This window comes from Vigna unguiculata, chromosome 8 (genome assembly GCF_037176805.1).
Source record: "Vigna unguiculata cultivar grain cowpea cultivar isolate G323 ecotype 2 chromosome 8, ASM3717680v1, whole genome shotgun sequence".
NCBI lineage: Eukaryota > Viridiplantae > Streptophyta > Magnoliopsida > Fabales > Fabaceae > Vigna > Vigna unguiculata.
Window position 1 is genome coordinate 23,099,855 of NC_140799.1, and position 14,458 is coordinate 23,114,312.

Genomic DNA, 14,458 nt, shown 5'->3' on the forward strand with positions numbered 1-14,458 from the left:
TAAAATGTCTAACAATTTTTATTATAAGTTCACATTAATGATCAAGATTCTAATGTTATGAATGACTAAATGTTCCACATCTATGTCTAGCATATGAAATCTATTAGTTGCTCTATACTAATCAAGTTTCTCAAACTATATTTCAATCACCATGTACTCCCACATATGGAATCAATCTAGAATATGTAGTTAAAACAAGAATAAGACACAAGAGTGATGAAAAAGAATTATATTAAATAGTAAAATTCACACAAAGAGTTAAGAATACATTACATGCAACCCCTGTGAATAACGGGGCTAGCTACTCCTGAACATTCTAAATACTAGAATAACAATAAAGATGAATGCTCTTACCCTTCAGAATGCGCATCTACCTTCTCTCCTTTAAGGTCAAGTGTCCTACTCCCTAAAAGAATTATTTTTCCCTCTCTCTCTAAAAGGGGAGGTTCCCATTCTTAAAAGGATTGTTTATTCTAACATCTATCAAGCCCCTTATTTATAAATTTTTTGAAACTTAGAGCTAGTTGGGCGACTTCACTCGCTAGGCAAGTTATACACAATTCGTTGGACGAGAGGACCTTTGCTAGACGAGAGGACCTTCGCCGGGCAAATGGCTCGAATTGGACCGAGCCTACAACTTAATACTTGATCTTGTATTGGAATAACCAACTTTATCAATATCTAATTCAGTTAATATTTTTTTCTTAATTTCCTTGATATTTCCACTTATCTACAAAATATTAAATATGTAAACCAAATACTTTTATCTTTTCCAATTTTATTAAATAAAATATAAAATATCTAAAAGGATAACAATAAAATAATAAAATAATAAAACATGATAATATCAATTATCATATTTCATGTGTTTCTAAAAGGTCTTCCCATAATACATTTCATATATTGGATATTTTGGAAAACTCATTTCGAAAAATATCGAGTTTTGGGAAATTTTTCGGAAATCCCATTCCGAAAAAATTATTTTGGAACACATTTCATACGTTTTAAAAATTATTTTCGGAAAATTTTGCTCTGAAATTTCAGAAAACTTATTAAAGAAAGCTTCTGGAATATGTAATCCAGCAACTACTTTTATGGAAGGTAAAATAGTCGTTTCGAAAGTTTGAGGGGTGCACGAAGAAATCATGGTGGTGTAGGAAGCAAAAGCCTTGAGCTTGATAACAGCTTTGTATGCCTCGAGAACATAAGAACGGATAGGATGGAAAACGTAAGACATAAGAAGATGGTTCAAAATTAAGAATGTGGAACAATAATGATGAGGTACTCCATATTTATTTCTCTTAAGAACTTAAATTGTGTTATCTTTGTAAACTAAAGTATATTTGAATATAAATTAGTTTTGAAGAATATTTTTCTTATACGGTAATTATTGATAATTAATTCTGAAGTGTTTGTTGGAATTATTCTTTTTATTTTTTCTACAATAATTTTAGCTAGCTTTTTGGTATGATAATAATGAAATAATTAACATCACTTAATACAAAATTACTTTGTGTGACAATGTAATCTGCCAGTTGTGTTAATTAAAATGGATGTAATTATAATAAGAATAAAAGAAAAGGGTAGTAATTTGCATATAGAATTTCTAGTCCCAAATTTTATTTTATTTTTACAAAACGGAGGTTATTCAATACAAGCATAAAACAGTGTTGCTATTGTTTAACGACAGAGCCAATTAAGAATAGTTTAGCAGATAACAATTATCATACAAACGGTTCCTCAGAAGAACCTGGCCTAGGAGCTTAGCAGTTTCAGATACTAGATTTGCCTCCTTTTGAGTACACAATAGAATTCCAATATGGGTTCCGAGGAAGAAATGTGTCCTGCAAAACAGTAGAAATTGTTAAAAGACCGAAACGTGAACATAAACTACATTCATGTTCAAAATTCGAATTTCGAACACAATTAACTTTTACATTCTTTTTCTTATATATTATTTATCTTGTTTATTAACTTTCAACTCACTCATATTTCTAACCTCAAAGCATATTCACGACACAATAGGTACAATGGTGAGCTAACACCCAAGATATAAAATACCTTTATCACACATTAATTCAGAAAACTCAATATCAAGTTTTTAATTCAGAATAACTAATGACAAATACACATTAGACCTGACTCAGCATCTAAAACAATAAAAATATTCAATTATATTTTTTATGATAATAGGATAATTCGTTATCAAAATCCCTTTTTTTGGAAGATCCATAATAAGTTTACCAAAGCACAAAGAAGATGGACATGTGCTAAGTGCAAAAGGGTTTTGTTACCAGAATGGAAAACTGGATCTGCCACATTTTAAGAACTGTATTATGAGTCAACGGTGCTCTTGCAAACACAAAGGTAAAACTCACAATTTTCGAAAATAGGTATGATAAGAAATATAATTATATTTTTCAAGCTCATTACCTGCTATATTTTAGATATTACCTGAAAGTAATCACTGAAAACAAGATTGATTCATCGAAGGAATGATAATAAAAATTGTTGTCAAAATTTTACCCGACAACTTCATCGGAATACATAGAAACGTCCATCACACAAATATTGCAAAGAATGAGAACAAACAAAACTAAAGGAGTAAGAAGGAAAAATAATCAAAATATAAAAGTGTAATGTAGTTCAATTCTACGAAAAGACCTTAACAGAAATTACAACTTAATCGTTACTCACATAACATAGAGAATGTTTGCTCACTTACAACAACTCACAAAATAACAACCAACATCATGCTTTGTACCAAGTTCCTATGTATACAATACAGTAATAAATAACTCTCCATGAATCACATTGTGTATCACTCAATAGAAGTTCTCCGCTCATTTTACAAAATGAACTTAACAGATATTACAATTCAATTGTTACTCTCTGAGTACAGTAGACACAATTGGGTAATCAAAACAACCCTAAACCTTCATCAGTCGATAGACCTGAGACAAGACGACTTTCATCAGTCGATGCCAAGATAGTCTTCACCAAACGCAACCTTCAGATGAGTTTCTATTCCTAGGTGAAGATGGCTTTTGCAAGACATCCCACCAAGAACAAATACATGTACTACAAGACAACCTAAGACGATCATATTTTACTAAACCAATGTTCAGCAAAAATACTGTGTCACATGACTCACTACAAAAGCTGTAGAATCAGACATTAGACTCGACTATACTTAATAGTTAAGCCAAGTGAGTTACATATCCTAGTACTTTAGGTTATAAGGGTTATCAAGCTTCTATTTCAGACTAAGTATAGTAGTATTAACCTTAAATTCTCGGATAGAGTAACCGATACGCGGATCAGGCCTGCATATCTTTGTCTAGAACGTATTTGACACGGATACGTTTAAAATACATATAAACAACGATAAGAAAAAGTACTTCAAAAAAGTGCTGCGAAGCTCAGACTATTGCTTATAGGTGTAAAGTTAATAATCCTGTTTTGTATTGTCCTTTGGGTAAGACTTTGTCATAGTCTTACCCAAACAAAGATTGTATAAGACAACACAATACAAACAAAGATTTCCATCAAATTTATGGACATGCGTTTAATCCGTGGCAAGCTATACTTTGTCTTGCAGTTCTGTAATTACCAGCTAACCAACTTTCAGGCGTTATAAATTATCCATAGGTGTAGCTTCTGATATGAATACTTCAAAACAACCAAATTCAGTAGTACTGTAGGTCTTTATATTGGATCTAAACTTGAGTTTATGATGCTTAACTCCCAAATTGTGCCCCAAAATCATAGTCACGGACCATTTTAAAACTTTGTTACAAAGCAAAGTGCTTGGAGGCCAAGTAGACAAGAATTGCCTATGCAGAACAAGATCACATACTAAAGTGAAGGGCTAGCAAATGTAAAGAAAACTCCTCAATTTATAAACTAACATATCCCCGTATCAAAGACTCCTCAATTTGTAGATGCAAAGAAGAAGGTACTAGTACGCAACCTACCTTCCCCTTTCTTAAGCAAAGAGACTGATTCTGAATTCAAACCCATGACCAACCCATCAACAAGCCACAACCTTACCTTGTGTCAAAGCTTACCCTGGTTATCAATTTTTGTTGATACATGTGGTTTCACACTTTGTCCTTTAACCAAGGGCTGATTTTTTATTTCCGACTTGGGAATGAAATGTAATTGGAGGTATCACATTACTCCAAAATGAACTAATCCAATAGGAGGAGTATTTGAATGCGAAACAAGATCATCCAGATACCTCTTAGTTTTACCAAAAGGGCTCACTAAAGATTGAGATTCAATCTACAGATAAACCCTTAAAACGCTTTCATGCCATATCAATGAACTTATGAAAACAAGCATACAGAGGAAACAAAAAGAAAGAAGAAGCAAAAGGGTATAATATAATCTAACCGTAAAGTTAGGTCCTTACAGAGACATAGGAACAGGTGGGGATGACGGTGAAGGAGTGCGATTGGGCATGGTGAAAGGCAGCGACGCATAGGTGGGAGGCCAAGCCAAGACCTCTCTTGGAAGGGGGCACAAAGGTGTGAACCAAATCCATGACCTTCCCCTTCTCTCTCAACACGTACTCCAAAAACGCCTGCTTGTCCTCTGTCTCGAACCTCTGCAAAGCTTCGTTCCATACGATGTTGTTACTCTTCCCGCCATCACCCTCAACCTCTGCATTGCTCCTCGTCGCCATTTCCACGCTCACTCAGTTGAGTTATATTCCTATATGGGTTATGTAAGAAATTGTGATTATATATATATATATATATATATATATATATATATATATATATATATATATATATAATATAATTTTTACTTCAAAATTTTAAAATAATAATATTATGAGTCTTTATTTTTATATTTTTATAGTGTTTAATTTTATCTATTGTATCTAATTTGAAATTTTTGATTCATACTTATTATTCTTAATAATCTCTCCCTTCCCTCACTATAATATATGTTATACATTGGAAAATTGGGTTTAAATGTGTTTTTCTCGTTATAACATTTCAATTTTATTCTTTTGTGAGATTTTAGTTTTCTTCTAATAATTTTTAATTTTTAATTAAGCTTAAGTTCTTACTAAATTTAAGTATTTTTAATTATAATTTTTTAGTATATTGATTACATAAAAGTGTTATAATTTTTAATTGAATTCCAATTAATTTAATTTTTTAATTATTTGGACATTTTGTTTTATTATCTAAAGATATGATTGGTATTATCTTGTTTTTTTAATTGAATTCTAATTAATTTAATTTTTTAATTATTTGGACATTTTTTATTATCTAAAGATATGATTGGTATTATCTTGTTTACGTCAAGGTGTTAAAGATAATATGAGGTTAAAAATTAATATAAAAAAATATTATAATGAAATGATAAATGACTTATGTATATATCTGATTTGATTCAAAAATACATTAAATGATGTGACCCAATAAAGTTCATTCAGTTTTATTGACTTAAAATGTTTGAAAGATATTATGAGATATATTTGTTGGTGTAAATATTCATATGTTAACCATATATGAGACTAAATCTTAGTAATTTAATTACATCATGATATTTCTTAATACCATATATTTACAGAAAATTTGGTATATAAAGTAAGGTATCACATTATTGTTATTATTCCGCTAATTATCATATATTCGATAAGTTATTATATTTGTTGATATTATTTGACATTCTCTTGATATTATTTGTTTTTACAACAAACATCAAAGTGCCCAGAAACCCTATAAATACATAGAGTATTTCTTACGGACTTAAGTGTCAAAGAGTCTTTTGCATGTGGATCTTCTCCTCTTCAATAACGAGGTATTTGACTCCAGTCATTAGGGGCATACGCTAGGATGCTTTAATCCATTTAGAACTTGTCATATGTCCGAAGGTCCACACTCAAGATCCTGGTAAGAAGAACCTTTATACATTTACTGAAAATGTTTTAGTGACAAGGTTTTATTAGCTCACGATATAGTGACGGTCTTCAAGAAATATTTTAAATGTAAAAATTTTATTGATAAGTGTGTATAAATTTGAGAATGTTAAATATACTAAAATTAAAAATAATATTTTTATTTATATAAAAGAAATCTAGTGACAACAAAGATTTGTCAACACCATGATGGTTTCCATATCATCACTTGCGACAATTTAGAGATAGTTTATGATGTAGTCTTGACGTCTACCAAGGATGGAGACACATGCTTAAGAAGATTGTAACACCCCTTTTAGATGCCACGAGTAATTTATAATTTGCCAAAAATAGAAAACTTCACAACATTTTATTTTAAAACACACTTGACAAAATTTTCATCCGAATAAAACTTTATTATCTAAAATAAAACATTATTAAATAAATCAAACCGATTTAAGTTGTCAAAACAAAACTTAATACAAATTATTTAAAAATCAAACATCTAAAATAGTCAAACTATTACATCTTATTCAAATGAAAACATTCCCAAATGCTTCTCATTAAAAACTTCCCAAAAGTTTTCCAATGAGCTCCTCACAATTATGCATCTCTCCACTAGCATCTACATCAACATTTGCTCTCGTATAATACAAATGTTATACGATCATCACACAAACACAAACAACACATAAAAACAAGGGTGAACTAACCAGAAAAAATATCATACCACATTATATTGCCAACTTCCAACTCACCTTACATTATCACAATATATACCAAACCTTAACTAAGATAACAACCCATCACATGTTTCCAAAACCACAACATGTAATCATCAACATATTACCACCAAGTAATGTCAAATGGTATGGCATTTTCTTATAACCAATCATTCTACCTTTCTTGCACAACAACAACAAGACTCGGGAAAAATTAAATAATTAAATAAATAATTATTTAATATAAATGTAAGGAGTCATGACAAGTAATAATACTAGCTCAAGTGGTTGAGGGTACTTGGTTATGTTGAGAGGATTTGAGTTTAAGTCTTGCGTATGCCATTAACATTAGTGTGTTAACTTAATTAGTTAATTGTTTTGCAATTATGCATGAATGTTTTTTGCTCTGGGGAGTGAATAGGAACCTAGTCGTCACGGAATTCAGAGGGTGGCTAGAGGAGATGATTCAATCCTCTAGCAAAGGAGACTTTCAAATGCAATAGGGTGGAGTACTCTCAACACTATGCTTCTATTGCAAAATTCAAGAGTGATTACAATAGCCTAAAATTTAGGCTTTTATAAGAAAGCAAATACACATAATCACTCTTAGCCCTTGGATCTTTTTAAGCATGCCCCTTGTTATTGGGCCTCTTGGTGGGCTTTGGGATTGAGATGCATATGGGCCATGAATTGGACCTTGAGCATGATTTAGGCCTATGCGTTGGCTCAAGCTATAAGCCTTGTTGGGATCACATCATTCCCTCCCACTTGAAGAGGATCTGACCTCATATCAAGAGGGTTGCTTAAGGCTCACAGTAACTAAAGTTGGGTTCCACCAGGATCAAAAACATATTTGCAACAACCATCAAACATAATTTCAGTAAAATCATAAAGACCATGTAGTAGATATTGACAAAAAATGTGTGAAGATGAGCTTTTAAGTTTGGAAAAATGTGAGATTCGGCCCACTTAATTGAAACCTAAAAGGTAAGTCTAAGTCAAAGTTTGGTTTTGAAAAATCTTTTGAGGAGTTTGAAATAATGAATGAAGGTGGAAAAACATTTTTACAGAGAACCAAGACAAAAGAATTAATGGAAGATAAGGTAGAGTGTAGAGATGGAATCAGTCCCTTTGGAATCTTGATCTTGAGGTTTATGCAAGGATGTTGTATCTTTACTGCCCTAGAAAATAGTTCCTTTGCTTCTTTCCTCTTAATATCTTCCTCTTTTCTTTTTAATTCTTCCTCTTGTCCTACTCTCTCTTTTTCTTCATACTCTTTTCTTTCTTTTTCCCCCTTCTCTTTTCTCAACATCTCATATACCTTTCGTTCTTCTTTGTCTCTCATTTCTTTTTCAACTTTTTTTCTTTCCTCTTGCTCTCTTTGTTTTTGGAATGCTCTTTCTCTTTTTTCTGACAAGAGTATGTCACGTCGCTTTTTATACTTAGCTACACGACGAAAGAACTGTGGCTCATTGTCAATGAAATCCAGACCTCTCTCCACAAGTTTTCTCAACTCACGTTTGAGTGCTTGAGTTCTCTTAAAATTAGTTGGAACAAATTGTCGCCTCATGCAAGCCCTCAAATCCTTCCAATTTCGAATGGCATATTTTCTACCAATGTGAACCAGATTCTGTCTTGAATGCCACCACTCATATGCATGTGTTATAAACCTAGAAGTGCACAAATCAATTATACAATATGTACTACTCCTAATATTGAATGCAAGCAATTTTTAAATCCTTTTCTCCCAAGCTAAGTATGACATTGGATCTACTTTGCTACCAAAGTGGGGAATGTCATGCATAGCCCTATGATGCAAGTAATGCTCACTATATTTAGAATGCAAACTATTTCGATCCCAAAAATTATCATGCAAAGTAGAATAGGGATACATAGTCATCTTGGAAACAATTTTGAAAAACAAGTTGCTCAAAAAAGTTGAGGGATATTTCTAAAGAAAGTATTGCTCATGGTGATTAAAAGAATATAGAAACTTGAACAAAGTGTGGAAGATGAAATCAATCATAAGTGGACCTCTAGGTTAGGCGAGGTAAGTCTTTAAGACTTCTTAAGTACCAAGGTCAATCCTTGCCAAGATACACTTTCAAAAGGTTTTAAAGAGCACACAATTGTCTAAGTGCTAAGTAAATAGAATCACTTGAGGCACGAAGCACAAAACACACAAACAAGACTCAAAAAGGAAAAACTAGCACACTAAATGCAGACCCCTAAATGGAAAAAATATGAGAGACTTTGGTCTCACAACTTAAGCCTCTAAAACGTATTGCAAGAAAACATGAATATAAGTTATGTGGCCTAAAGTAAGGTGAGAAAGCTCTTAGAACTTTCAACACACTTACTACTAAAACGCTCACTATATAGTATCAAAAGGTTCTACTTAGGAGATGGGATTGAACACCTTGTGGTTCCCCACGACACCTAAGTAGGCCAAGCTCACAAGTTTAGAATGCAATAAAGTTGGTGCACTAAGAATGACAAAGAAGAAGCAATCCCGAGAACACCAAAAATTTAGTGAACTTTGGGAGGAAAATTAGGTAACTTAGGATGCTCCAAAAATGCCAAAATAAGTGACCAAATTGAAGAGAAAGAGCTAAGCTAGATGGAAACAACAATTACAAGCCACAATAGGCAACCAAATGTCTTCAAATTGATGTTTTGAAAGAGTCCCGAGACCAAAAGGCTTGAACCACAAATGTTAGACAACAATGTAGCCAAATCTCGCGAGCAAAAGTGGGGAAAGCAAGCCTTAGTTGATGGCCTTTATGCACACACCAATGGGGATAACTTTGGGGCACTTTGTGCACTGTAATTGAAGTACCAAATGGCCAAGAACAGCAACAAAAATTGGTCGAATAATCATTACACATGATCCAACAATCAACATTGATCAATTAGGATTGTCATGGAGTATTGCTTTAAATCTAAAGGTTGTATTTTGGTATGCGTATTGTGTTGCAATTGGTGCATTCTCTTCCATTCTAACAGAAAATATTTGAAATTTAAAAAAATCAGGTTGAAAACATTTCACAAGTTTTCTTAAATTACCATAGTAGTTCTCATGAATATGTACAATTTCATAATAGGTCATTTGGATAATATTATGGTTGGAATACTAAATGTAATCATTTTTCCTATGTAGGATAGCATGGCTTTGTCATATGTTTTTGAACTTTTTTTGGCTAAGGATTTTGTCAAAGGTATAGTTAAATTGAAATACCCTAAGAACCAACTCCATAGTTTTAGGAGTGAAAGGAATGAATGGGGGTAGAATAGTCATCTGCAACAGGACTTTGAAAATGATTAAATTATGGATTGAAGGATGATCATATAGTTCATGTTAAATACATAAAGGGAAAGTTGTTTTATTTTAGGTTGTTAGATTAATCAGGGACTGAGATAAGCTACCCTGATAGTAACTCTTGGTTAAACGTTATTGAAACCACATTAAATTGTGGGTGAGATCCTGATTAATTTTACTTCTCAACTGAGAAGCTTTTGTTTTCTTATGAAATGCTCATCATTGGTATCTTCTTTTCCAATCTCCCAAAGCCTTTGTTTTTTGTAATTTTTTTTTTTTACATTTTGTATAAGCTAACTATATATAATATTATCAGTATGTGATGGCAGAGTTTGCATCAAAGGCACTGAGTAGGAGTCACAAAAATTACTATTTGGTGAATTTTGATGGATTCATCTAGTGTAGTGTAAGATGTGCTCATAGAAGATCAATAGAATGCTATATTACCTATAGTTGGAAAGTTTTCTACATTGATAAAGGATTCAAGTGCGGTATACCATCCAAATCTATGTTAATGGCAATTTTACCAACCCCATTAATGTGATAAAGCTAAATTGAAATTACTTGAGTTATAAAACAAGACATGATATTTAAATGGATGTATTCTTTGTGATGTAGTAGTATCTAGTCATTTATAGATAGAATCTATTGGATACAATCATGCGTTGTGATGTAGTAGTTACTTATGTTGATGTTTATTATGAATATGTTTCATATATATATATATATATATATATATATATATATATATATATATCAAGAAGCACGTATATTAATAGTTTTATTTTGATAAATAACTATATAAATAATAGTTTTCAACTACCTTGGGTTCTGAACTTCAATTCCTATATAAATATTTACTCACTAGACTTATTTATGGTATTTATATTCATTAAACTGAACCAAATAAGATGGAGCTTGTAGTTTCTTCTATAATTCAAACATAAGATATTTGTTGTTTAATTGCATCACTTTTGAGAAAAATGTCTAATTTTCTAGAAAAGTAAAGGAACATTAACTTTGACTTTTCTTTTGCTTATGCTTATGCTAAATTTGTCAATTTGTAGGTGTTGTGGAAGTACTTGAACAAGGCATCATTAAGTAAGAAAATGAGCAAAAGGTTGCAGATAATATGAAAGGAATGAGTGATAGCATTGTGGTCAATCTTCAAAAGCATTTAACCTTATTTCAAGTCATAGGCGTGAAGGTTACTATGAATGGACCGGTAATGGTAGTGATGAGGATAAGGAATGTCCAGTTTCCAATTCCAAAATCATCTGAACCAATTGAAAAGATGAATGGGCAACATGAAAATCCTCAAAGTGGCAATAGTAGAAAGCGCAAGAGTAGATGGGATGAAAAACCATAGTGCAAATAAATGAATCTCTTGCCTATTGTTTTGCCATTGTAAATAAGCTAGGTTCATAAGTATCCATTTTTTATTCATTAGACATTGGTTCTGCATAGGGACATCAAGGCCAACAATGTTTTGCTTGATAAGGATATGAAAGAAGGCTTGGTCATTTTGGGTTAGCCAGAATGCACAACCATGGTCATGTTGCTAGCACCACAAAATTGGTTGGAAGAGTGGGGTACATGTTTGGTATCTTGATTTTAGAGGTTTTGTGTGGAAGGACAAATGGTGAATGTTCTGGATGAGAAGAACGATGAAAATGATCCCTACATTGATAATATGGATAATTATTTGCTCCAACAGTTGAAATCACGAGATATGTTGTCTGAGTATTCCATATACTTTAACTATGCCTAATACCCAACTTTTCAAGATATTGGTAACTCTTTCTCGATGTCTCTCACTTAGTCTGAATATGTAGTTGAGGATAGTTGAACCTCTGTCATGAATGACAACACATGATTTGTTCATTAGCTCATTGTTGTGTCAACCATTGGATTCATTTTCTAGGAGCAAAAGTTGAATTCTTTTTACAATACAATTATATAAGTCCAATTTTATATTTTTTAATGTTTTAATTGTACTAAATGTACCATTTTAGATTTTTATCTCATATGGTATGCTTGATTGCATTTATTATATATCAGTATAGTTTATACCCTAATGCAACTCTTGGTCAAACTAAACTTTGTTTTGATTTTATAATTCATGACATTATTAAAGAAGGAATCAGGTAGCTATTATCTCAAAAGCTATCATAACATTTTCTTCATGTTATAGCTTATTTTCCACTTAATCAAGTAGATAAAGGTTGCATCATATTGTTAGTTTTATGTGTTGAATAACCAAATTTTCCATCCCAATGGTCCTATATTATAAAATGTATGATAATTCCTTTTTATAGAAAACTAGCCAAAGATTTACCTCGGAGTTGGAAATTGAATGATTTCATGGTACTCTCAATATTAAATTGTTTAGAAATCTAAGTAGATAATTTTTTTAATATATTTAATTTGATTTTATCTATTATTATTTATTTTGATATTAAAAATATAATTAACTATTTTTTATTTCATTTTATAATTGATATATTTTTAATTTTAATAAATATTACTGTTTTATTTAATTTCAATATTTTTATTACGGATATGTTTTATAGTAGATAAATTTTTTATTATTTTAATAGCTCTTATAATTTTATTTCATTTTAATATTTCTACTACATATATTTATGTATCCAAATATTACTTAAAACAAGTTCTTAAACCTACAATCATTTATATATTTGACTATTATTACACAATTTATTATCCAATAATTTATATATAAAAATGTTTTCAATATATCATACTATTAATTAATTAATGCTTTGTTAATAAAAAAAATCTACATGTGTTTCTAAGTAAAATATTTAATATCAATTTTATGTTGTATTTATTTTATATGGAACTATGTTTCAGAGTATGTCTACATTTTATGTAACACCTCATTTAAATAAATACCTTAATTAAATGACATGTCACACAGATAATATAGAGACAAGATCCTGGAGTATAAACATTACTCCTTACAATATCCACGACACACTATGATGCCAAGACAAGACAAGATACAAAGTTCAACAGTAATCAAATTGAGATTTAAAAGACGAGTCAATACATGGGCCGTAGCCCCAAAAGAAGGTCTAATTAAACGAAATCCAACTCAAGCAAGCTATGCAGCGGAGTCACCATTTCTCTATTGACCACGAGTATTTCTCACATCTGCTCACATCAATAAATTGATGATCATCGCAAAAGGAGAAAACCACACATTGAACATACAAACAAGCAAAAGGTAAGCTAGAGCAGAAAAATGGTTTATAATACAATTACATAAAATTTCATAGTTCAAGAGGCATATGTCAACCAATCATGTTATGACTTGCAAACAATACACTAAGACTCGAGACATGACTCATCCAGATACATATAATTAGTCGAATTCAGCGGATGCTTGCACTTTTGGTGGACTTCCCTGCTCTACTGAGTTGCTCTACTGAGTTGCTTTACCGAGCTAATTGTTACAATGTCCCATCCCCCACACACAAAGTTAGCCCTTAATGAGTTTCAGACCTCCTGCTACTCTCACCACTAAAGTCAAGATACAACCTTACCTTCAATCCTTACTAAATTATATAGATGGGGCAGCACCATGAACTCCTACTAACAGGGGTCATGGAATTAGGTCCCAACCAACTGAGGCACCACCATGAGGTCTCACCTAGAGGCTCGTGGAATTACTGTTAGTTTTGAAATGGTTGAAAAGCCAAGAAGGGGGGGTTGAATTGGCTAGTTAAAAATTTAGGTTATCTTTGCAAGCTAAAAACCACCTTTAATTGAATCAAATAGATCACCAAGTTAGGATGCAAACAGTACTGAACTATACACTTTCAATCGATCAAAGACAGAGTTAACATATTGATTTTACTAAACAGATTCTGTTATGGTATAATCAATCGATTGAAATTGAAAAACAGTCGACTGAAATACTGGGAAAAATGCAGAAATATGAATTTGAATTTTAAACCAGAAAAAATGCTCAAGAATGATCAAGACCAGTTCCAAATGATTATACAAGCATGCTCAATACTGCAGATGCCATGAAAACATGCAAAAATATGAAAAAGATGATTAAAGCACGAGTTCTAGAAACTTTAAAATGAAAATGCAAGAGAGAAAGGTTAGAGAGGAGAGGACACCACGAGATTTTTATACTGGTTCACTCAAACCTGAGCTACATCCAGTTTGTCAAGGCAACCTTAGCTTGACTTTGCAGTTTAAGACTACTGCAGCCAACCTTTTAACCTGTTAAAAAGTCATTCAACAGATTAAAAGAGACATTTTAACCTATTGAAAAACCATTCAACAGATTAAAAACACAATAAAGACCAAACTACATCTAATTAATGCTATAAGGTCTACAACATGAATTACAAACTACAAATACACTTTCATAATGATGTAACTACATGAAGAGCACAAGTTCCAGCCTTGATCACCATGGATATCATCAAATCTCCTTTCCTTCATCAATGTAGGCTT

The 14,458-nt window shown here is 31.8% G+C and overlaps 1 protein-coding gene across 1 annotated transcript; it reads right to left on the bottom strand.

Moving 5' to 3' along the window:
• Positions 1-1,603: 1,603 nt before the first annotated feature.
• Positions 1,604-4,732, bottom strand: LOC114193826 (acetyltransferase At1g77540-like). The gene is made up of 2 exons (XM_028083769.2): positions 4,418-4,732; positions 1,604-1,844 (listed from the first exon to the last, which is right to left on the bottom strand). Exons 1-2 carry the CDS (start codon positions 4,688-4,690, stop codon positions 1,773-1,775), a joined length of 345 nt encoding a protein of 114 aa, XP_027939570.1. The 5' UTR covers positions 4,691-4,732; the 3' UTR covers positions 1,604-1,772.
• Between the last annotated feature and the right edge of the window lie 9,726 nt (positions 4,733-14,458).